This window comes from Coptis chinensis, chromosome 3 (genome assembly GCF_015680905.1).
Source record: "Coptis chinensis isolate HL-2020 chromosome 3, ASM1568090v1, whole genome shotgun sequence".
Classification (NCBI taxonomy): Eukaryota; Viridiplantae; Streptophyta; class Magnoliopsida; order Ranunculales; family Ranunculaceae; genus Coptis; species Coptis chinensis.
Window position 1 is genome coordinate 16,736,378 of NC_141458.1, and position 22,032 is coordinate 16,758,409.

General features: G+C 36.4%; 3 protein-coding genes, 1 long non-coding RNA gene, 1 other non-coding gene and 1 pseudogene across 7 annotated transcripts; all 6 read left to right on the forward strand.

The window, feature by feature from the left end:
- The first annotated feature begins 647 nt into the window (after positions 1-647).
- LOC147508280 (uncharacterized) lies at positions 648-1,789 on the forward strand. The gene is made up of 2 exons (XM_086599272.1): positions 648-951; positions 1,690-1,789. Exons 1-2 carry the CDS (start codon positions 652-654, stop codon positions 1,708-1,710), a joined length of 321 nt encoding a protein of 106 aa, XP_086455398.1. The 5' UTR covers positions 648-651; the 3' UTR covers positions 1,711-1,789.
- Positions 1,790-4,218: 2,429 nt separating this feature from the next.
- On the forward strand, positions 4,219-9,195 carry LOC147508281 (transmembrane 9 superfamily member 8-like). Of its 3 annotated transcripts, none has more exons than XM_086600849.1 (8): positions 5,507-5,917; positions 6,007-6,107; positions 6,497-6,661; positions 6,759-6,868; positions 6,963-7,071; positions 7,178-7,290; positions 7,404-7,554; positions 7,646-9,195. In XM_086600849.1, exons 2-8 carry the CDS (start codon positions 6,045-6,047, stop codon positions 8,801-8,803), a joined length of 1,869 nt encoding a protein of 622 aa, XP_086456975.1. In that variant the 5' UTR covers positions 5,507-5,917; positions 6,007-6,044; the 3' UTR covers positions 8,804-9,195. The 3 variants fall into 3 exon arrangements, with proteins under 3 accessions (XP_086456974.1, XP_086456975.1, XP_086456973.1); XM_086600847.1 differs by having other exon boundaries at positions 5,789-5,917; positions 6,035-6,107; XM_086600848.1 differs by lacking the exons at positions 5,507-5,917; positions 6,007-6,107 and adding an exon at positions 4,219-4,555.
- LOC147508282 (uncharacterized) lies at positions 5,379-5,735 on the forward strand. Its single transcript, XR_015218006.1, has 2 exons — positions 5,379-5,514; positions 5,601-5,735. It is a non-coding gene; the product is annotated as an uncharacterized LOC147508282 (long non-coding RNA).
- Positions 9,196-15,173: 5,978 nt separating the features above from the next.
- Positions 15,174-17,820, forward strand: LOC147508283 (Protein kinase superfamily protein). The gene has a single exon (XM_086600850.1). The coding sequence runs from the start codon at positions 15,308-15,310 to the stop codon at positions 17,477-17,479; it is 2,172 nt and encodes a 723-aa protein (XP_086456976.1). The 5' UTR covers positions 15,174-15,307; the 3' UTR covers positions 17,480-17,820.
- Positions 17,821-19,355: 1,535 nt separating this feature from the next.
- Positions 19,356-19,478, forward strand: LOC147508284 (U1 spliceosomal RNA; annotated as a pseudogene).
- A 1,044-nt stretch (positions 19,479-20,522) lies between these two features.
- LOC147508285 (U2 spliceosomal RNA) lies at positions 20,523-20,718 on the forward strand. The gene has a single exon (XR_015219725.1). It is a non-coding gene; the product is annotated as a U2 spliceosomal RNA (small nuclear RNA).
- Positions 20,719-22,032: the final 1,314 nt, after the last annotated feature.

A 22,032-nucleotide genomic window follows, 5' to 3' on the forward strand; every position in this document is an offset into this window, starting at 1 on the left:
GCTTAGGGTTAAGGATTCTTCAACATATATTAAAATTTTGGCTTTCATACATAAGGCATTCATCTAGAAGAGGTACATAGTAATTAAGTAATTACATTCACCCCAGTCTAAGCATTAGACCTTTGGCTCTAGTTGTGTCTTTGACTGTTACTAGCTTCTCTTCCATATATTTCTTCGTATCTTCCTATAATCTATCCCTAACTTTCTGTCAAGGTTGTTTACTGTTTCTGCCAAGGTTTATTGTTAATTAGTTCTACTATCTATTTTTATTTACATCTGTTTTTATCTTGTGACATACTAGCTAGTGCTAGTGGACAAACTATTGCTACTACTAGTGAACATACTAATCCTCATATGTTTTTATAATGTCAACATGTTACAGCGTGATCCAGAAACTCGACAAGAACCTGGTAGGATTGAATTCTATCGTATGAAGTACTTCAATGCTGGGAAAGGATGGGCTAATCACGTGGCTTAAGAAAATTAAGCTAATAAATGCATATTTCATTTCACTTGTTGTGTGTGATTAAAAATATACGAGTTGCTTGAAAATTATTAGTGTTTGATACTGCATTTTTTCCATGGAATTTAAACTTACAGGATAAGATGTTGGAGATAAAGTCTCGACTTTTGGAAGAAGGCTTTGAACCTATGACCGAGGATGAGATCGCTGAAATGGTATTAGGTAAGAAACCTGGTTACAGTCGTGGGCTTGGGCATGGTGTGGAGCCAATCTCGTCTTCATCGACTTACCGTAATTCTGAAGTGGAGGAGCTTAGAAGGAGAGCAGAGGCAGCTGAGAGGCATGCACATGAGTCTGAACATCGTGCTGAGGAGCTCATAACTCGTTTAGTTGATACTGACCTTAAGGTTGAGGAGTTACAGAGTTGGAAAACTGCTTCTGAAGCCAAACTGGAATTTCTTATGTTGCAATTCAGTGGTGCTCGTGAGGTATGTATTATTAAGAGGTTGCAACTTAAATGCTAAAGCTTTGAATCCTAGCTAGTCTCACTTGGAGTTTTTATGGCTTTACATGTTCTGGTCACAATAAGGTGTGTCATTGGACTCCTAACTTTATATAACTTGGACACTTGTTGTGCTATGCACTGACAACAATTAGCGTGAGGTAGTTAATTAGTAGCCAATAATATTGATTGATTAGGTTTGTGATCTGAAAATTATGACCAAACAATGCCCATGAAGCCACCATCTAATGGTGGCCAATATTTTGTCGAGATTAAGCTTTGAGCGAGGGATAGTGCCATGACATTCTATTTCTAACTTTCTTTGATCTTGATGAATGAAGTGAAATAAGAAATGGCTACATGGTATCACATATTTACCAGCCATCAAATCTTGATTGTTTGAGCAGTACATAATATGGACATACACTTCATTTTCAGTTACATATAAATCATTGATTTATTAAGTTGTAAAATAGTTCACTCTACTTTCAATTGAAGAGTGAAGTCTGATATATGATGCGATGGTATGATTTGTTTCGTATGATATTCATTATTTCTTGACCATTCTAGGTTATGAACTTTTAATATGTTGATGTTTCACCAATTTAGTGTGCTGCCTCTTTGTTCCCTCATAGTCTGTGTTAATTAGTCATTCTTTTATGCTCAAACTAGATTCACTTATGCTCAAATTATATATATCTCACCAATTCTTTTCCAATTGTAGAGTTCAAGTACTGGGGTCTAATGTTTTGAAGATGTGAGGGAGGGTATGAAATTTTTTTTTGGGTGATATTTTGGACATAGTAGTAGCTCTTTGGAGAAGTGGATGATAACATTTTTTGGTGATATTTAGGACATAGTGGTTGCTCTTTGGAGAAGTGGATGATAACGTTTTTTGGTGATATTTTGGACATAGTGGTAGCTCTTTGGAGATGTGTATGACTTATGTATATATGACTTATGTTTAATTATCTTATTAAGTGTATGACTTATGTATGACTTGTGCTTATCTTGTGAAGTGTATGACTTGTGTTTATCTTATGAAAAGTGTATGACTTCTAATAAGCATGACTCTATTGAAGAAACAATAACTAGCATTTCAAGTTTTTTTACCCACGCTTTAAAGCATTGTTAAAGCTTGTTGTATCCAACCACTTACTACCTTTTGCTACAACTAATGTGTTGCTAAAAGTTGATAGAACCTGAAACAAAAAACATTTCCTACCTTTTGCTACAGCTAATGTGTTACTAAAAGTTGATAGAACCTGAAACAAAAAACACTTCCTACTATGCTTTCAAGCGTTGCCAATGGAATTCTATTTGCAACATGTAACAAATTGTGGCCAATGTCTCCCTTTAGCTACGCTCTAAAGTGTTGTAGATAGTCTGTTCTACTACACTCATAGCACACTTCTTGCTATGCTTTCAAGTGTTTCCAATGCAATTTTATTTGCAATGCGTAAGAAAGTGTGGCCAATATCCCCCCTTTAGCTACGCTATAAAATGTTGCAGATAGATTGTTTTACTACACTCATAGCACACTTCCTGCTATGCTTGCAAGCGTTGCCAATGCAATTTTATTTGCAACGAGTAAGAAAGTGTGGCCAATATTCCCCTTTAGCTACGCCCCAAATTTTATTTGTTAGGCCCATATATATAATGCATACAATATAATTTTATTTGTTTTTGGTGTACACTATTACTTATTTTATTATTAGTTTATTTTTTTTTTTCAGTCACATGTGTGGTTAACAAATGCATAAAGTAAATGTTCAAACAACTCAATTCATCTTTTCCTTTGTTCTTTCATAGTTTCATTATCATTTTCTAGAAAGAAATTTTGTTATGTTAAACTTCGTCTGAGATTAGTGTGGAAACTATTCTTTGTGGCGTAAGAGTTTTAGGAAAATCGTTTTTGGTTGAAAATATTGTTTTTTGCAATTTAGTTTTTTTTCCCCGTAATTAGCTATATTGTTTATGAAAAGTTGGACACTCTGTGAAACTCTAGATAAGATTGTTTATTTATTTATATCATATTTTTTCATAATTAGTAATAGAGTTTATAAAAAACTGGAGTCTCTCGAGTTGTCCAAAAAATAGATTGGTGAGGGTATAACTATAATATATATCTAAATATTTGAATTTTTTTTTTCGTAATTAGTATTAGAGTTTAGAAAAAGTTAGAGACTCTGTGAAGCTTTGAAAAATAGAGTCAAGGGTATAACTATAATATATATCTAAGGATTGGCATAGTGTTTCAGTTTGACAAGAAAAAGTATAGTGTTTTAGTTGTGTATTGCGGTAGAATTGTTAAATCTAATTACACATCATATGAGATTTGAATCTCCAGTCACATATGGTTCAAAATCAATCTATCATCATGTATCATTTTTCCTTATGCACATATTGTGTAAGATGTGGGTAGAACTGCGATTCCATTTGTGTGTAAAACTTTATTAGAACTGTGACTCCATTTATCAAATAGCATTCAAATTATTTTCACAGTTAGTGGTGATTTTTTGTGAGAAAATGAAGAAAGAAATATAGGAAAGTAATATGCAAATGAACATCAACATGCAAGAGATCATGGAAGAAATAAAGTTCCCCAGAGTAAGTAAACGTGTAGGTAGAATATTAATGCATGATATTTGGTGTGGTTTAGGATTCTATTTTCAATAAATGTTCAATAAAAAATCTCGATAATTATTTAACTCCTGCTGCAACTATATAACCAAAACAACTAATTAAGTAAAATTTGCAGTCCACATATCTACATATATGCACTACTCTATGACTAATGTCTTTTCAAATATGCATAAACATTCACAATGTACTTTCAATATCTTCTTAGTTATAAAGATCTATCCTCTCATTGAAACTAAAGTAAGTAGGTGTGAAAGAAACAAGGTTGGAAAAGTAAGCAGTTGTTATTACTTTGGTATGGTACATAGTGTATTCAACTAATGTGCCCAGACTTGTCATTACTAGCTTTTTAATTTGGGGCTAGATCGAGAATATAATGGTTGTTTTGTTAAAGTATAGGAATAAATAATTGTCCAATTCCAAAGTTTCTGTCCGTCCAAACTTCTCTTTCAACATCGTTCCATTAACCTCATCCCCATCATTAATCTACTTCTTAATTCTCATATCCCCAAATCACTACCGAAATACTATTACTAAGTCTGAGAAATCGTGACGAAACTTTGCAGTATCGGTAATAAGTTGGTTTCTAACATATTTCGTAAATTAAAATGGGGCAAAGGTTAGTAATAAGAGACCAGATCTGGGCTATTTACAAACCACCACTCGTTGTTTCTTTGTCTAGAAACGAAGCAACGTCGAGATCGAGGGGGAGAGTGTTAATGTTAAGTTAGCTTTCCAAAACGTTAATAACTTCCTACTTTCATTTCATTCCATTCATAAGTTGCAGGGCCGCTTCACTCTATTATAAAGAGAGAGAAAAAAAGAGATCTAATAAAAACATGACGAGTCATAATCGATTTCGATTATGGATCTCAATTTTACTTGTTCTTTTTGTAAACGGAAATTGTTTCTACCTCCCCGGTGTTGCTCCAGAAGATTTCGCAACTGTTAGTACTTTCAATTTTATATGAATCTATTACAAATTATGGTTAGATCTTCTTGTTTCGATTATTTCTTGCTAGATCTATCTAATTGATAGCTGAGTTATCGAGATCTGTTTATTATTCGTGGGTTTATGATTTTATATTAATAAAAATGAGGCTCTTCAGTTAGCTAATGGGAGAAGATTGATGTTTGAATGTGAGGTGTGTTATAGGAAATGCTAATTCAACTAATAATAACTAGCTCATGTGTACTTACGAGTCTAACCAACAATCTGGATTCAATTTTTATATCTACCTCATGGCTCGAAGCATATAATCTGCCAATGCTTTACGGCTAGATATATATGGTCACTCAGATTGGATCTTGGGATTTTGGCAACTGCTATAATCAGGTTTAGATATGTATAATGGTTTACAACTTTTGGATAGGATTGAAACCTAATTTGACCTGGAAGACAGTGAAATGTTGTACTTATTGGAAGCTCCAAGTTAGATTGTTTTTTACTGTGCATCTAAGGATCTGTAATCTCTCATGTTTAGGCCTCTACTATTTTCAAAACTAGAGAAAAGAGAATCAGCTGTTTTACTTCAAAATGACTTGGTACAAGGGAGACAAGTCCTTGATCCATGTTTGTTGGGAAACAAGCTTATTTACTTGAAACAATGGGGAACAAAATCTGGGTAAGATTTGCAAGTTGGATGTTTTGAAGGCCTAGTATCCTGTATACTTGTACAGTGGAACTTTGTCGACTATTACATGGGAAGGATGGATATTGGTGTTAAATGGAGGAAATGTTTGCACCTTTACAGTTTAGCTCTGTCTTAATGAACGATTGACCGTCCAATTTTTCCTTGAGTACAAGAGGGGTAAGACTTGGCAAACCTTTATTATCCATATCATTAATATGGTGAGGGAAACCCTTGGCTAAATGTCATCACACATATTTGGGAAGCATTAAAGGGTAAAGGGTTTAAACTTAAATGCCTTATCCAGTTGAGTTTAAATATCTCCCGTCTTAGATATGCTGATTGCACCTTATTTTGTTAGATGCCAATGTGGAGGAGGGTATAAATCTCAAGCATCTCAATGATGTAAACTGGTCTCTTGTATTTTCTTTTAATGTTGCAAAATGTAATCTCTATGGAGTTGATGCTAATTTGAGTGAACTAATCTAATTTCCAAGGTCCTGGGTTGTAGAATGGTCCCTCTGCTATTCCCCTTTTTGATCTTTCCCTTTGGTAAAAAGTAGAAGCATTTCTATTCGGGAACATTGCTCAAAAAGCATAAGATGAAGAGTAGAATTGATAGATGCAAGTCCAAGTTATTATCAAAAGTTGGAAGGCTGACATTGATAATAAAAAAAGGTACACTCCAAAAGAGCCTGTATAACCTTTCTTCTGTTTCTATATGATGGACAAAGTTATAGAAAATGTTGATTAGAAGGTTTCTTTAGGGTGGTAATACAATTTATCATTTGAAAGCATAAAGGTGATGAAAGCAGCTTTCTATGGAGGTGTTTACTTGATAACTTCCTCAGTACTTTCTGAAAGAGAGGTATGATTAAATTCTTGAGGATAGTGAGCATGATGTTGATCACCTTATTGAGAATTCAAGGATTTGTTTTTCCATTTGTCAAGTGGTATCATCTTTTTCAAAGGAAACTTGGAATACGATGGTTTTGTAATATTGGGGGTTGCGTTTTCCCGAGTAATTTGTAGTGTTCTTTAGTTATATACTTCTATTGTTGGATATGTAAACAACTGATCAACTATTATGTTTTTTTTTATAGGCATCAACTATTATGTAGTTCAGCAGTTAAATGTGAACTGTTATAAAATGTGATGCGTAAACTATTACATTGTGTTGTTTGTTTGCTTATGTTTGATTTCTTGTTTGTTTCTAGTATTCTATGTAATTGTGGGTTTGGTTTTGATTTGGTGCAGGGGGATCTGCTAAAGGTGAAAGTGAACAAGCTCACCTCTACAAAAACGCAACTTCCATATTCCTACTATTCTGTCCCCTATTGTCGCCCTGACTCCGTAGTTGACAGTGCGGAGAATCTAGGAGAAGTTCTTCGTGGTGATCGTATTGAAAATTCTCCATATGTGGTCAGTTACTTATCCTGTACATTCAATTTCTTTTGATTTTGTGGTAACTGGCTCACTTTAATCTCATTGTATGCTGAGGAGAATGCCTTTTTTGCAGTTTAAAATGAGAGTACCACAGATGTGTAATGTGGTCTGTAGAGTGATACTTGATGCAAAATCTGCTAAAGACTTCAAGGAGAAGATAGATGATGAGTACCGGGTCAGCATGTATGTCAATGGATCTAGGGATCATTACCCATCATCTTCTTTACTTCCCTATCTCTTTGACAGTTTTATTGATGCATTTTGTTGCTTGATGTAGGATTCTGGATAATCTTCCTCTGGTTGTTCCTATACGACGACAAGATCAGGAATCTACTACGATGTACCAACATGGATTCCACATTGGGCTCAAGGGGCAGTATGCTGGAGTAAGTGCTAAATTCTTTCTCCCTTAACAGCTTAATGTGTGCAGGAATTTGATTGGTGTTCGATTGAAATGCCTATTTTCTTATCCTTCCGTGTTCTATTTTCTAGAGCCAGGAGCAGAAGCATTTTATCCACAACCATTTGCTTTTTACTGTCAAGTATCACAAGGATTTACAAACAGAGACTGCGAGGATTGTGGGATTTGAGGTCAAATCATTCAGGTCTGTTCTGTGACTTCCTTTCATATGAACATCTTTTCCTTAGTATAAGGTACTTTCATGGACAACTTCTTTCTTTCCCTATTTTATGGTGTCCGATTCTTTTGTTGATCCAGTGTAAAACACGAATATGATGGAGAATGGAATAAGGACACTCGTTTGACAACATGTGACCCTCATGCTAAACGCATGGTTACTACCTCTGATTCTCCACAAGAAGTAGAAGAAAAGAAGGAAGTTATATTCACATATGATGTTGAGTTCCAAGTAAGTGCACCTGTAATTAATAGAATGTGCTAGATTACCAGTTAGATTTCCCTGTAATTTTCTTTTCTCATTATGCTGTCATCTTCTTCAGGAGAGTGACGTGAAGTGGGCATCTCGTTGGGACACATATCTTCTGATGTCAGATGACCAGATTCATTGGTTCTCGATCGTCAATTCCCTGATGATTGTTCTCTTCCTCTCAGGGATGGTTGCTATGATAATGCTGCGCACACTTTACCGTGATATCTCTAAGTATAACCAGCTGGAGACCCAAGAAGAAGCCCAAGAAGAGACAGGATGGAAACTGGTGCATGGTGATGTTTTCAGGCCTCCCACATACTCAGACTTGCTATGTGTGTATGTTGGGACAGGTGTTCAGTTCTTTGGGATGATACTGGTCACCATGATCTTTGCAGTCCTCGGGTTCCTCTCCCCCTCAAATCGGGGTGGACTAATGACAGCAATGCTGCTTCTCTGGGTTTTCATGGGCTTGTTTGCTGGTTACGCATCAGCACGTCTCTACAAGATGTTCAAGGGAGCGGAATGGAAGAAACTCACTCTTAGAACTGCGTTCATGTTCCCTGCAGTTTGCTTTGCCATTTTCTTTGTCTTGAACGCTCTAATCTGGGGGGAGAAATCTTCTGGGGCGGTGCCATTTGGAACCATGTTCGCTTTGGTCTTTCTCTGGTTTGGTATCTCAGTTCCCCTTGTGTTTGTTGGTAGTTACATAGGGTTCAAAAAGCCCGCAATAGAGGACCCTGTGAAGACCAACAAGATACCAAGGCAGATCCCAGAGCAAGCCTGGTACATGAATCCGATTTTCTCAATCTTGATAGGAGGAATACTCCCCTTCGGTGCTGTCTTCATTGAGCTCTTCTTCATCCTCACCTCAATTTGGTTGCAACAGTTCTATTACATCTTTGGCTTCCTATTCATTGTCTTCCTCATCCTCATTGTCACTTGCGCTGAGATCACCATTGTGCTATGTTATTTCCAGCTGTGCAGTGAGGACTATCAATGGTGGTGGAGGTCATACCTGACTTCAGGCTCCTCTGCACTCTATCTCTTCCTCTACGCCACATTTTACTTCTTCACGAAACTCGAGATAACAAAATTTGTATCTGGAGCATTGTACTTCGGTTACATGCTTATCGTTTCATATGCTTTCTTTGTGCTAACAGGCACAATTGGTTTCTATGCATGTTTCTGGTTCACGAGGCTCATTTACTCATCTGTGAAGATTGATTGACAAGGCTGGCAAGTTTGCAAACCACGTGGATACGAGAATCGTCTCACGGGAGATTATATTTGCAGGTTACACTTGGCCTTTTAAAGCATTATGCATTCAGTTTTGAATATCATTGGAGCTCTTGATTCTGTTGTTATAGAAATTGGTTTAATATCGGTATTCAATTTCGTAGGTTGTACTCGTTCTTATTCATCCTTCTTTTTTGTAACCTTCTTAATTTTTTCTTTATTGGCGGACTACAGTTAAGACCTAAAAGGGAAGTCGTTGGGAGATACAACATCCCTCAATTAGGGAAAGGTTTAGAAATTGGTTTAGGGATTAATGTACTCCCGGTCTGCTACTTTATATTTTGTTTGTTGCCTTCGTTTTAATCATAGATTAATTGTCCTGAATTGTGTAATTACTCATTTCGCTTCACTTCATCTTGTCTCTAATAGTTGGTGCTCATTGATTAGCTATTCCAAATATTTTCTATATGTCGAGTTAGTAAATATGACTATAGATTTGTGAATTTTCCGTTCTTTGGTTGATTAACTTCGAATGAAAAAAGGTACCAAACCATGCATGAAAGCTGGTTCAGAATTTACAATTTTAAGTAGAAAAATGTCTATCCAAAAAGATGCAAGTGTTCTCGGTTCACGCCCCTCTTTCTCTCTCTATTGACGCTTCCAATTGTTTTTTGCACGTCATCAGTTGTTAGATGGCATTTGAAGGCCGCATTTAAATTTTGAAACGGAAGGACGAACAATTCTCAGAAGTCACATACTTTCAAAGTTTCAACTTTCAACTGCTTCAAGACTTCAAGTACCACCATCCATGTCGTCTTGACTCTTGACTAACATTTAAACTCTACGACAGGGAAAGCGAAGCGTGCTCAATTGCTCATTACCCGCCCATTCCAGACCCACATTTCACGTACAGCATTAGTTTTTGTTTTTGTGTTTTTTTTTTTTTTTGTTTTTTTTTTGTTTTTTTTTGTTTGTTTGTTTTTTTTTTTTTTTTTTTCTGATAATTGACTTTTATTGATAGGAGAAAAGAGGCTACATACACTAGCAATACTAGTTTACCTTTTTCCAATCTCATGTTCCTTTGAAAAAGAGATGAAGATTAGTTTCTTACAGCAAACACCCCCACATTCACCTAAAGCCTATTCAAGAACAATTAAAAGGTTAGGATGTCTAAGGTTTTAGGCTCTGATTGGTACTACGTATAAGAATTTGAGATCGCGTAAGTTTTGTTACCGATACTGTAATCAGTTTGCATTTGTTATGATTCCGCATGAAGACAATTGTTTTTTGTTTTTTTTGTTTTTTCTTAAACCAGACAAATGACTAGCATCTGAATAAATATATGGGAGGAGCACATTTTCTACCAAACTCTTTCCACATTTTGTAGCGCTATGAAATCAAAGAGTTCACCAAACAACAAGGGTTTCCAGGGTAAAGATATGTTTTGGTCCCTCCCTCCTAAGAAAACAATTTCCTTCCTATTTTCTCTCATATTTTCCTCCCTATATTGCCCCTCTTACTATTTTTTTTCCGCTAAGAATTTTGAGTCCTTTTTACACCATTCAGATTACTTTGTTTGTCCTTACCAAAAAAATATTACTTTGTTTGATTGATGCCTGTTACATTGAGGTTAATCTTGTGACCATAACAAATCCCAATGACCATGCCGTAAAACGTTAAAAGCAAAATAGAACGAGAAACTGTGTGTTACCAGTTTTGCTATTTTCGACTGTACAGTGTTACACAACCAGAGGAATAAATTGAAAGATATATGTCATCTATGCTTGTATAGCTTTTGTTTGCGAGTACCCTGACATCAGACATTCGTACATGAAGAGAATATATTCTTAGGATGATCTGATCACACTCTATGTCTATGTAAAGTTGACAGATAATGTTCTGATGATCTGATCAAATTCTATAGTTGACACTTGGCAGATCTTAATTTAGTTTGGTCTAACTTAAGGATGTAACTTCTTTTTGATAAATGCAAGATTATAGCATTTCTAGGTGGTAGTATAACATGTATTTTTCTTCCTATTTGAAGAAAAAATTCGGAACTTTTCGGAATTCCATCTCTAGGTGGGCTTATTCATGGTCGCATAATCTGTCTGTTCGCATTCTTGTTCGCAAATTTGGAGGTTTGAATGTGGATGCGGAGCGACAATAGTAATGTCGCGCGCCAGTACTAATGTCGCCCCACTTTTTTGACTTTTACCACAACTACGGTGCGCCACTACCACTGTTGCGCGCCACTCCTAATGTCGCGTGCTCCAACGGAAAAAAAAGGGCAAAAAACGGCCGGATTTCTATATCCATATATCTACACTCATCTCTTTCTTCATTTTCACACACAACACTCTCAACCATTTCACACACAACACTCTCAATGTCACAACCAAAATAAAGAAGGGGTCTAAGTTGGACAAATGAAGAAAATATTGCTCTTACTAAAGCGTGGATTGAGATTGGAGAAGATCTTATAGTAGGGAATGATCAATCGGGTCAAGTTTATTGGGAACGAATTATGGCTAGGATGAATGAAATTCAAAGTTTTGACCGCAACCGTAAGTGGAAGGGAGTCTCACAACGTTGGTCGATTATTTTACCGTTCTTCAACAAATATCATGCTATACTAAGAAAGCTTGAAGAACAACCTCCAAGCGGGTGGGGACGTGAAGGCATTATAAGATTCGTTTATACTTCGTTTTATATACTACTTGATATTGATTTTTTTAAAAAAAAACGTAGCTTTCAGAAGCAGTAACAATTTATGTGGCTACTACTGGAAAATCATGGATATAGCAAAATTGTTATAATCTAGTCAAAAATACGCTAAAGTGGCAAAGAACTCAGTTACGCAACGAAATGTTTGCTCCAAAACCAAAGAAGAAAGCAAGATACGGAAATGTTGAAGGTTTCGATTCTTCACCCTCAACCCTAACCCCTTCAACGCCTTACTCTACCCCTTCACCTTCACAATACTCGGAATACGATCCTAGCAGTACCGAAGGTTTTTTGGAGAGGTCGGTTAGTAGGAAGCAGAGCAAAGAAATTGAGAAGAACAAGAAAGTTGTTTCTACTATCGAGGGTAATGTTGCATCCACTGCTAAAAATATGGATGAATTTCTTGAAGCTTTTAAAGAAAGTCGAAGAAATAACGAAGAGATTCAAAATGAGCAATTTCAAAGTATGATGAAATTGAAGCAAGAGAAGACACAAAAAAAGTTATTTTTGAAGCAAGAAAAACTCCGTGTTAGAGAGGAGAAAAATGAGACTAGGTTGTTGGCAATTTCACTCGACAATGTCAATCCTCGTTTGCGAAGGGTTTTAGAGCTAAAACAAAATGCAATTGTAGCTAAATATAAAAAAAAAAAAAAAAAAAAAAAAGGCTGGAGCAAGTAGTACAAATGATTCTTCCAACGACGAAGCCAATGATGAAGAAAATGATGACTGGCTTGATAACTAGAGTAACTCTAGTAGTATGTAATAAGGGTGATATGTAATAGTTGTTTTTTATTTATTTATTTTTATTTTATGTTTTTGCAATCATTTATTAGTTGTCGTTCTATTAATAAAAATTGCAATTTATTTACTAAATCAAAGGAAGTAAATTCTAAATCACACAACATAATAATAACCACACAACATAATAATGACAGTATATGGCTCCACCAAAATCAATACCGCCCAACTCATGCAAGTGCTCAAAGTTGGCTAGATATCCCAAGTTAATCGTGGAATGGCCAAAAGGAAAAAAGAAGACACCCATCAAATACATACATAAAGCTCTTACATATTCATCAACATGTGTTTGACCATCATCAGAATCAAGTGACAAATATCTATCAAAAACTGCAATCCTGAATCAGTAGTCAACGGTGTAATGTATGCATCCTTGATACCAGAAATCCTAACACCAACACTGTCATATGACTCCTCGGTCAGACAAGGGAAGAAAGTCATCATTTGGGTACAACTCTGGAATTCAGTGCTACATCTCAACGGATTACCTAATCCTATACTCAAACCAGATATCATGCAAAAATCTAATGGAGTGAAGCCCAACTCTCCCTAAGGGAAGTGAAAAGTATGTGTACTATCCCACCATCTTTCAACTAAACCATTAATAACTCCCTGAATGTGAGTCTTATTGTAAGGGATGTCAACTAGATGAGCAAAGATAGTCGCTAAAATTGCATCTCTAACATGGTCAAGTGCACCGACTTTTTTAATATAATCCCACCACGTCTTAAGTGCACGTGGAGTGCACCAAACCCGATACATAACACATCTCTGATGTACGCAAAATAAAACTAAAATTAAAAAAAAAAAAAAAAAAATGTACGTATTAAACTACTAAAATTAACTACTACTACTACTACTAATTTATGAAATTAAAATACATACATGTTGTTCAAGAACAACTCTTGAGACATGCCTATCATGAAACCTCTTAGACACCGGCCTAAGATGGGTGAAATCAATAGCCTCCGCAGAGAAATTCAAAATCGACTTGCTAATATTGAAGGAGCAATGGATCGTCAGCCTCAGCTCCTTGATTTCCAGCTCCAAAAGTGGTTGGTTCATCATCTAGATCACCAATGTGATTGTTCCAAACGTATGCACTATTACCACTGTTTTCTTTTTCCTCCCCGTCACCACTCCATCGTGTTTGGTTATTATAGACGTATTCATCGTCGGAACTCATTTTTTTCCTAGAACTAGAGTGACTTAAGTTGAAAAAAAAGTTGTGAAATGGCAAAAGTCCGACTGTCGCGCGACATTATATTAAACATAGCACGCGACATTATCTTGGCCAAGACACCGGTATCACTCACTATAGCGATAGTGATATGGCATCTTGCCAAGATTTCTAATGTCGTGTAGGGTGGGCCCGTCAAGTGAATTTGCTTGTGAAATTTGCGACCAGTTAGAATTGGTCGAAATTTGCGACCAACTTCTTCAAATTTTTTCTTCAAATATGAAGAGTATGCTACCACCACCTGGAGATGCTCTTAGGTTCTTAAAAATAAAAAGTAGTTTTGTGCTTCTTATTTTTTAAAATAAGAAATAGGTTCTTTATGAATACAATCAGTTAATACTCATTATCTCTCCCTATTCATGCTGCCATTTTTGAAATCTTGTAAGCGGAGGAATTATTTTGTGTTTTTGAAGAAAAAAGCAGCAGCAGCAATAAAGTGATATAAAGTTGGACTAATTTTTTTACTTTAGGTCTAAAGTCATTGAAAGGGTCCATTTTATTGCAACTTTGAGTTCTTCAATCATTCTACTCAATTATAGTTTGGCTTTTCAAAGTAACCAATTATTACTTACATGCCCCATTCTTCATAGCATCATACCTTACTATAAGTCTATAACTAAGGTTGTTCCTTGATTAGAATCTTAAACATAGATCGCTTAGCTAACTGCATTATTAAAAATTTAAGGTTCTTTAGATCTAGATCTTGACCTTGGCTCTGTTAATCTGTGTATCCTATCCCTGGCATATTTGTCCTGTAGCAATAAAATCAATAGTAAATTGCAATATGTACTTATGTATTACTATTATGTTACACAAGGTGTAGCCAGACAGAAACTCGAGGCTACAAGAGTCCATGAGAAAGCAGGGGAAGTTACTAACGTCAATAGAGAATTAGAGATGGTTTCATTCTGTAGTTTGTTGTTGAAAAATCAGTCATTTACATATTTACTCTTTAAGAGTTTTGGTTTAACAATTTGTTGCCAACTGAGTTTAGGCTTTCTAAGCAATTGGACTTCAACATGATGCCATAGCGATTCAAATTTGATGGAGCTTAGCTTTAGTACAATGGGCATGGTGTGTTTCAACTTTCAACAGGGAGTGTGAGAGAATGATATTTGTTTACGATGTTCTATACTGATATTATCCTGTAAGAGATCTCCAACCTATCATGCGTTTTCTTATGTAGTGCACCCATCAAATGGATTCAGTTTGGTTTGTTGCTTGTGGCTATTTTGAGTGGTGAGTTAGTGTTAGTGACACACTGACACATAAATCATAGATGCAAGCACTTCAAGAGTTCAAGTCCTGAATAGTTTTGACTAATTTATACTTCGAGAATCCTTTGACTAATATATACAAAACTACAAAGGATGTATTTCTAAACTAGCCAAAACTTTTCCTATCATCCATTCTTCCCTCCAAATTCATTTGTTTTTTAACCTTTTCTCCCAAACCTCCCTCTTCACAACTTAAAGATAAGATTTTTTTTATTTCTTTGGTCAAAAGATCAACACAAAGTTAGGTCTTGGGACCCTCCATCCCCTCTTTTCTTTGAAAAAAAAAACTAGTTTTCTACTTTTCTAGTATTATCAAATTTCCAACTGTAAAGTGTCAACCCCACCACCTTCTTGGATACCTCAAAGAAAATGAAAATCCACCACCACCCCTTGTACCATTACCATTTTGTGTTTCTACTTGTTCATTTCCAAACTACATCTTAAAACATAAAAAATGCCTTCAAGAGCCTTCCCTCCAACTTCAACTCCAAATCCAAACCCATCAAATCCCATTTTTAAAGCAAGGGTGCTGTTCTTAGTACTCACAATATCAGCTTCAGTTATTCTCCTTATAGCTGTCCTTGTTTTCTTTTTTTACCTATATCACTCCCTTATAAATCACTCCAAAACCATTCCTTATGATTCAAATACACCACTAAAGTTGCAAAAATTCTCTTACAAAGAACTAAGATCAGCTACTAATGTGTTCAATGAAGCTAACTCAATTGGTAAAGGTGGTTCAGGTACTGTTTTTAGAGGAATTCTTCGCGATGGGAAATCTGTCGCAGTTAAGAAGCTCGACGCTTCGTCATTACAAGCTGAAAGAGAGTTTCAAAATGAGTTACAGATACTTGGGGGTCTTCGGTCGCCTTTTGTTGTATCGCTTTTGGGATATTGTGTTGAGAAGAAGAAAAGATTTTTGGTTTATGAGTATATGCCTAATAAAAGCTTGCAAGAAACTTTATTTAGAGAGGGTGAATTACTGTCCATTTTGAATTGGGATCAAAGGTTTGATATTATCCTCGATATTGCTCGAGCACTTGAGTTTCTACATTTTGAGTGTGATCCACCTGTTATACATGGTGACATTAAGCCAAGCAATGTGTTATTGAGTATGGACTATAGAGCGAAAATTTCAGACTTCGGACTGTCCAGGATTAAAACAGAAGGCGACTTTGGTATTGATTTGTTTAGTCAGGAATTGGGTCAAGAGCTCTCAGGGAATTTGGCAGCTATAGTTCCTGAAGAAACTCCTACAATTAGCACTCCAGCCGAAAGTAGCGCAAATGAGGTAAATTTTGCTCTGGCTTTACAATCAGCATCTACTTCATCTTCTCCTTATAAGAACAATAGAGTAGACTACAATGCCAAAACTTTGAATCTTAATGGAAATGGTATTGGTGCTGGGGTTAATGATAATAGTACTAGAGCTAAAGGTAGTTACCATAAAGGGAAGGAGATTTCCATAGCTGTCATTGATGGGGAAGATTGGAATAAGTTTGTTCCTTACGACGATGAGCTTTGTAGTATTTATCACAGTAAGGAGTTGAATCCTAGTGATATGTCAACGCCAGTAGATGATCCCACTGCTAGCAAAAAGCAATGGGGGAAGGATTGGTGGTGGAAGCAGGATGGGAGCGGCGAGTTGTGTAGTAAAGATTATGTTAAAGAGTGGATTGGCAGTCAAATTTGCCCGTCAGGGAATCCGGACTGGGATGAAGGGAGTAGAATCTCTCCTGTGAAGATTGGCTTGGACACTTCGATGGAAGTAGATAAGTTGGAAACTAGAAACTTATCGCAGCTTGAGAAGCCTAGGTTCAAATGTTCCAAAAAGATGTCTGAGAAGAAAGACATGAAGAGTGGAAAAACTTGTAACAATAAGCACAGGAAAATGCAAGAGTGGTGGAAAGAAGAACACCTTGAAGAGATTAGCAAGAAAAGTAACAAACTTAAGAAGCTTGAAAGCAAATGGAAGAAGGGCATCAAGATCCAACATTTTAATCTGTGTCATAAGTTTCAGTTTGGAAAAAATAGTTCTCGTCGGGAACAGAACCAAAGCGTGTGTGATTTAAATGGCGAGTTCAGTTTTAGAAAAGGTTGGAAGAAGAAAAAGAGTCGTTCTGGCGGTAGTGAGATGTGGAGTGGTGATCTCTTCAGCCGAGAATTGAGCAGCACGACAAGCATGAGAGGTACCGTGTGTTATGTAGCACCTGAATATGGTGGTTGCGGGTATTTGATGGAGAAGGCGGATATTTACAGTCTCGGCGTTTTGATACTTGTCATTGTATCTGGAAGAAGGCCTTTGCATGTTCTGTCTTCACCAATGAAACTAGAGAAAGCCAACCTGATCAGTTGGTGTAGGCACTTGGCTCAGGCAGGCAGTGTGTTGGAACTTCTGGATGATAGATTGAAGAACAGATATAACAAGGACCAGGTGACCTTGTGTATCAACTTGGCTCTCATGTGTTTACAGAAAATGCCTGAATTACGGCCGGACATTGTCGAGATTGTTAAGATTCTCAAAGGTGAAATGGATCTTCCTGCCCTCCCAATTGAATTCTCACCTTCTCCACCCTCAAAACTCTTCAGTAGATCAAGGAGAAGAACGAAGCCGGAAGTTGAGTGAGGTTTTAATTAATGCCCCTGCGGACCTGCCAAATTGATTTTATACTTATTGTAATATAGAAGTGAACTGCGAAAATGATTTGTTTTCGGAGTCTGAATGCACATTGTTTAACTTCGTTAAGGTGATGTAAAATTTACATTCCTTTCTTCTCCTTTTTCAATAGATGTAAAGCTTGGAGTCTCTTGAGCTTCAGCTATGATTTTCAGTTAGTGAGAGATAGATTCATAGATTATGTCCCTCCTTGCATTTAAACTGTTCTATAGGGGCCAGAATGATGTTCTTATATCCTAAGCTAGTCAGCAGGAAACTTGTTCCAGGTCAATGTATTGTATTTTTTTTTATTTGTATCTTAAGTTTACTCGTACCTGTCAATCTGTCATACACACATTGTATAGTTCACTTGTTCTCTCTTGTAGTATTTTTTTCGATAATCTTCTCTCTTGTAGTCCTTTCTGTCTGTAGAGGCTGATACATAAAATCACTCTGTCTGCAAGCACTCATAGGCTAGATTTTCATTTTTTGGTTACTGTTTACTGAAGAGGGATTACTCTGTTGTGAATTGAAGCCTTGACTTGCAGTGGATACTTATTTTATGATTTATGGATATACTAACTTACTAAGGGCATATAAGATTGTTTTAACCAACCTGTAGAAGATTATTGTATTGTGTCTTGTAATCTTGATCTTCTTCAACATCTTTTAAAAAAATGATATAACAGCCCAACCTATGCTTGACATTGATCACATTGTCATTTGCCGCTCGCTCAAAATACATAAACTAGTGCTTTATATATTCTATTGGCGCACTAATTGATTAGGAGTTTATAATCCAAACTGATACCAAGTCAAACAAAATCAGCTTGTTTCTGGAGTGGATTCTGATCACTCGTTTAGTAAATCATATATCTAATCAGATAAGAATTAAAGGGACCCCCTATACTATGGGTTAAAACTAGGTATATGAGATGATAATGCCCTGGCCCTTACACTTTTATGATCTCACTGTTACAATAACTCGAGCGGCCTTGAGACAGTTAATAATTGAATCTATAACCATTGAAGACATTTAAATCCAATCCTTGTGGAAAACATAACTAAACTTCCAGACTTGGATAATTTCTGATCCTGAAACTGTAGTATAGACCATTACTCATCATGTTAGAGTGGTTTCAGAAATGGGTGGAACATTACTGTAATGTTCAACGTCATCGTCCCGCTTCTCTTGGATAAAAGATTGGTTTATTGATGGTCTCAAGTATCAGATTATGTTTACAACAAGATGGTTATTATGAATGAATACCAGTATAAAGGAATCACATTTTACCCAAGCAAAAACTACTCATAAATATCACCAGGAGTTACACTAATACATCCTTCGCAAAACCTGCACTTAGTCAGGCCCTAACTTGCGTCCAGCTGCTTATAAGGTTCTCAAACGTCAAACCTGTATCCATGCCTTTCAACCTTCTGTGATGACCAGTACCAGCTGAAAGTAGCCTTCACGCCAATCACTAGTTTCGCAGCATTAACTGCTTTGTTGTTGAAGGCATGGTCGAACGCGAACAGCAAACACACTAGCAAAAAGAAGTAGTTTCCATATGATCCTTCTGCAGGTTGAAGTGTTCCAAGTGGCCACACCAAGGACCAATCTTGCATCTTGAACACCGCTCTTGTAGGTGGATAAAAAACTTCTATTAAACTCGTATTTTATCCTTGTGTCAAATGGAACAATTAAATTGACAGGAGTCAGGTTCTATGAGTTTAGGTATGTCAAGGCAACTGTTGCTCAACTGAGGGTTTAGTCCCACATAGGATAGCTAAACATGAGAAAGGAATAGATGGAAGTATAAAGTGATACCAAAATACCCCTTAGAACATACTTACCTGGACGGGGTCAATGGGCGATCAAGAAGGTCCATGGCAGCGCCTAAGATATCTCCAAGTGGGATAGTCTACGTCATAATTTGTTGTAGGGGGGTACGCGTTCGCGCGGCCCCTATCCAAATAAAACTTAAATTTATTTGTATGAAGTACTTAGATTTGACGCTTTTTCTCCAATTTTAGGTGGTTTGGTAATATTACTGCAATTGAAGTTTGGGGATGTGGCTTTAATTTGGTGGTTTAGATTGTTCGGTCTGTATCACAAGCTAATGCAACGGTGTAAGATTTGTGTAATTAGTAGGTTTGAATTTAAGATTTATTGACTACAAACATGTGCATCTGTGCGCCAAATTGATTTGACTAGTTCCAACCAGTGACCGTGTTTTTGCAATTCCGAAAAGTTGAATGAGTTTAAGTAGTTAATATCCATTTGGAATCATCTATTCCCATCATCCCAACTTGCATCTGTGCGCCAAATTGACAATGGTGCAGCAGACTAGCAATTCCAACCAGTGACCGTGTCCCTCTTTGCACAGTTCCGAAAAGTTGAATGAGTTTATGTAGTTAATATCCATTTGGAATCATCTATTCGACGAATATGCAAGACCGGCATCCCAACTGCAATAGTAGTATATAATGTCCGCAAGGACGGATAACATGAGCAACATTGCAAAGATTCTGGATCCTAATGTACGACTAGTAGCGATAAGGAAAACTAGTTTCAGTCACATAGGAGGCTATCCCAACACATCATCAGGTGTGTAAAGAGTGAGAAGCAAAGAATCCCATCGACGTGTAAGTAAGCAAGTGACAACACCATGCATGAAATCCCAATATACATAAGCATATATATTAGCACCATAAAAGACACAGCCCAGATGTGTATCCCGGAAGATGTATGTGTATGTGTATTGAACTCCATTCATTTAAAGGTTGACTGAATTATGATTTAGTATTGTGAAGCTTCCACAACCAAAGTTACACTTGTGTGGCATCTTTCTAAGCAGTTCCAGATCTCCAACCAGTTTGTAACAAATATAGCTAACATTCAACAAGCAGCCAGAACAGAGCTACGCAGAATGTTTAGTCCCGTATTGGTTAGTCAAACAATATGGTGTGGAGAGAAGTGTTATAAAAGCAGACCTCATAGAATTAAAAATTCATACCTTTCTCGGCCTTTTGGCTAAGATCAAGTGTAGTATCTGTTCTTATCAGTTTAATATCTGATATGTGAGCCATTGGCTCACACGATATTAAATTAATTTTTTAAAGGGGAAAGTCCACCACAATAGCTTGCTATTGGGGCTTTCAAGAGTCGCCTATGCGTTGCACTATTGTATTGGCATGGCTCACCCTTCCAAATTAAGTTAAAATCTTGTGCGACCGAATTAAAGGATAAATTCACGAATTAATTATTTGAGAACTAATGATTTTTGCCACGAATAATTTATTTGAGAACTAATGATTTTTGCCACGAATAATTCCGTATCATTTTAAAATACAACCGACATTTTTATACGTTTTTCGAGATAAAGGATAAATTCACGAATTATTCGCTCGCCAAATTGTTAACAATAGCTCTAGCTCTGTGTACTAGACCTGCTAAGCCCTTTGTTTAAAAACACACTTCGTTCAACTCCGGATACATTGTGGTGTGGATCAAAATTTGCTTGTTGCACCTGGCACTTGTAAGATTTCAAGAATTAACCATAGTGACCTGACCAGATTTACCAAATCTTAACAAGAATTTGATAAATGGTTGCTAAGATGTGCATTGGAAATTGAGTTGATGGAGGACATGAAGTTGAAATTTCACTAGCATGTGACATCTTTTGATTGAATAGAGATAGGGTTGAAAATGGTACGGGATTCAATCTGAATCCGACTATATCCGAATCCATTTTACCGGATATGGTTTATATGTTTGTGACTAGAATTCGATCTGAATATGGATATATGGATATGGTTTATATGTTTGTGACTAGAATTCGATCTGAATATCCGAAAACCCGAATTATTTTAACAATATTTATATTTTGATGCTTAAAAATTAATTTATATCTTATATTTATCTATGAAAATCATTAAAATAGTATATATTTTAGTGTTTTTTAATGGATATGGATATCTGAAATCCGACCTGAATTTGAATGTATCCTAATATGGTAAAGAATTTTGAGTGAGAATTCGACTCGAACCCGCTCTATTTCCAACCCTAAATAGAGGGCATTGTGAAACGCATATACATAGATAGCAGTACGGGAATTGTTTGGCGTTAGTCATATAGAGTCATAGTCAACTAAGGGTAAAGAGCCGCGATATTAACACTCCCAAAAATAGGACTAGTACCCGTTTAACCAATTCAAAGGTACTAGCACTCTTCCATTAAATATACAAAAAACACTAATGGCAAGCAGTTATTGCGGGATCGCACAATCCATGACATCGGGTTGCCGCGATATTCCATATCTCATATCCCACAGAAGGTGGTTGTCGTGGGTCATTTTATTATTATTATTTTTTTTAATAACCACTGTAAAAAAAGTTAGTTGTCGCGAGATGATTTTGTTTACTAAAATGGAGTATTTGCGTGTGTTAATTATCAAAACTCTTCTTCATTAATTTGATCACAAAATTTTCTTATAGTATATGAAAATATTTGCCGCGAGATA

What these genes read in the sequence shown, in the direction of transcription:
- LOC147508283 (XM_086600850.1), top strand. Translation starts at nt 15,308, where the DNA reads ATGCCTTCAAGAGCCTTCCCTCCAACTTCAACTCCAAATCCAAACCCA.
- LOC147508280 (XM_086599272.1), top strand. Translation starts at nt 652, where the DNA reads ATGACCGAGGATGAGATCGCTGAAATGGTATTAGGTAAGAAACCTGGT. An exon ending in AATTCAGTGGTGCTCGTGAG is followed by an intron (nt 952 to 1,689) that starts GTATGTATTATT and finishes TTCCAATTGTAG; the next exon opens with AGTTCAAGTACTGGGGTCTA.
- LOC147508281 (XM_086600847.1), top strand. Translation starts at nt 5,862, where the DNA reads ATGCAAGTCCAAGTTATTATCAAAAGTTGGAAGGCTGACATTGATAAT. An exon ending in TTGAAAATTCTCCATATGTG is followed by an intron (nt 6,662 to 6,758) that starts GTCAGTTACTTA and finishes CCTTTTTTGCAG; the next exon opens with TTTAAAATGAGAGTACCACA. An exon ending in TCAAGGGGCAGTATGCTGGA is followed by an intron (nt 7,072 to 7,177) that starts GTAAGTGCTAAA and finishes TCTATTTTCTAG; the next exon opens with AGCCAGGAGCAGAAGCATTT.